At 45.6% G+C, this 1,939-nt stretch overlaps 1 protein-coding gene across 1 annotated transcript; it reads left to right on the top strand.

Annotated features, from left to right (window-relative positions):
• Positions 1 to 657: 657 nt before the first annotated feature.
• Pmar_PMAR008386 (hypothetical protein) lies at positions 658 to 969 on the top strand (the record flags this gene model as incomplete). The annotated part of the gene is made up of 1 exon (XM_002776198.1): positions 658 to 969. One exon carries the CDS (start codon positions 658 to 660, stop codon positions 967 to 969), a length of 312 nt encoding a protein of 103 aa, XP_002776244.1.
• Positions 970 to 1,939: the final 970 nt, after the last annotated feature.

The following is a 1,939-nucleotide window of genomic DNA, read 5'->3' on the forward strand; positions in this document are numbered from 1 at the left end:
GACGATCCAGTATGAGAACTCATTCAGAGAAAGTCAAAAGGAGTGTCTATGGAGTGTGTGAAGGGGATCTACAATATAAGAGGATGATACCGGGACGTGAATAGAGTATTGATGGACATTAGACGAACCGAGACTTCCTATAACATGAGTTCGTTGTCGAGAAAATTGTGCGCTTTTAGTGTCTCTTTTCGCCCCAATCCGAATACGGTTGTGTTCATCCACATTTGTGAGTGAGATACCCCCGAAATGACCCCATAAACCATAAAAGGTGTTATGTAACATAACACCAATCATGATTGGTTTACCATAGGGTGTGATAGCATTTTCCGACGCATGGTTCCGCGCCCGCCCAAGCCTCTTCCTGTGCTGTCCTGCAAGTGCAGACAGCGCTACTAGTCTTCTCGTTCGCCTTGATATCTAGCCGTTTCTGATAACTCCAAGGCTGAGCTCTACTTGATAGAGCTTGGACTTGGTAATTGAACAGCCGTCGCTTGTTCTCCCTTGTTTGGTACCGCTGGGAACGAGGTCATAAATAGGATGCTAAATACTGCATAACACCAGAACCGACGAACTTCTGAGCTCATAATCATCGGGGCACGTCTGCGCCGTGGGAGAAAAATGTTAGCGTTATGCGTAGCTGCGACGCATGGTACCAAAATGCAGCTTTTTGACGGGAGCAATTTTGGTTCAGCTGTTGACATCGCCGCTCCGGGTTACGAAAGATTAGAAGAGAAGTATGCCACTGCTACGGGTATTTCTGATGCAACCGCTTTCGTAGCAGGTATAGCTGGGATGCTCTACACCCTTGAACCATCTGTGGAAACTAAGCTAACTCTTGCTTACATCAAAAGTACCATCATGGACACGGCCGAAGGTATAAAGGACAGTAAAGAGGAAAAAACTCTCTCATTCGGCCGCGTGAATGCTGCGACGGCTGCCAGTGAGATACTTGGGAGAAAGACGGTATAATTTTTTCACTCCGATGATGGAGGCATTGATAACTTGTTCGGTGAACTCTCGTCTATCTCAATGGCCTCTCCCCTGCTGGATGGATTTTCATTTCATTCGATTCATTTATTGTAAATGTGAAGGTCTGATGTCATATGCGATCGCAACGCTGGGGATTTAGATCAAGTCATTTGGTTAAGATAATTCTTTACGCCCAACTGATGAGTATGTTATTATAACTAGTGCAGTGTAATTCCAATCGACAAGCCGCTAACAATTCCCTCATTCAACAATTTCCTCATTCCATCATCGTATTTTCGGATGGTGTAAACAATCACTCACAACAGTATACAACATCAGAAACGTCCAAACAATAAATGATGAAGCGTTCTTGTTGATCTTACAAACCTCCTAGTTATTGCCAATGTTATGCGCCACTCCACATTTTGAACTAGCAACTAAACATCACGTAGTGTTCATAGCATAATCGACAAGAACGTCGCTGAGACCAGACGGTCGACGCAGCTGACGGACTGCGATGATATGATCAATAATGATAATTATATTTCGCATGTACAACATCCACTAATCAGTAAACGGATGTTAAATGTCGCCCATAATATACGGCATTATATTTCCGATCCAGAGATGGAAGGGAAGACAAGGCAAAGTAGGCGCCATCGATCGCCTTCTCTTCGCTAACGGTGGCCGGTCACCCGAGACATACTCTCCCAGACGCAGCAGCCATTGATGTTGACCATTAGCCGCCACCGCGTCAGTAGCACCAGTACACAGCCATGCATCATTCACACGTTTTTCTGATCGCAGTTCTCCACCCACCAGCAAAAGACGGTCAGAATGTAATGCCACACATCGAACGAGACATCTAGCTTGCCAACGTCTTGGTATGGTCTCGGGGAGCCCATCTTGGGAAACACCCAGTGGTGGGAGACCTGCTCAAAATATTCCGACGACGTAATAACAGCACTTC

This window comes from Perkinsus marinus, assembly GCF_000006405.1.
Source record: "Perkinsus marinus ATCC 50983 genomic scaffold scf_1104296953902, whole genome shotgun sequence".
NCBI classification, from domain to species: Eukaryota; Perkinsozoa; order Perkinsida; family Perkinsidae; genus Perkinsus; species Perkinsus marinus.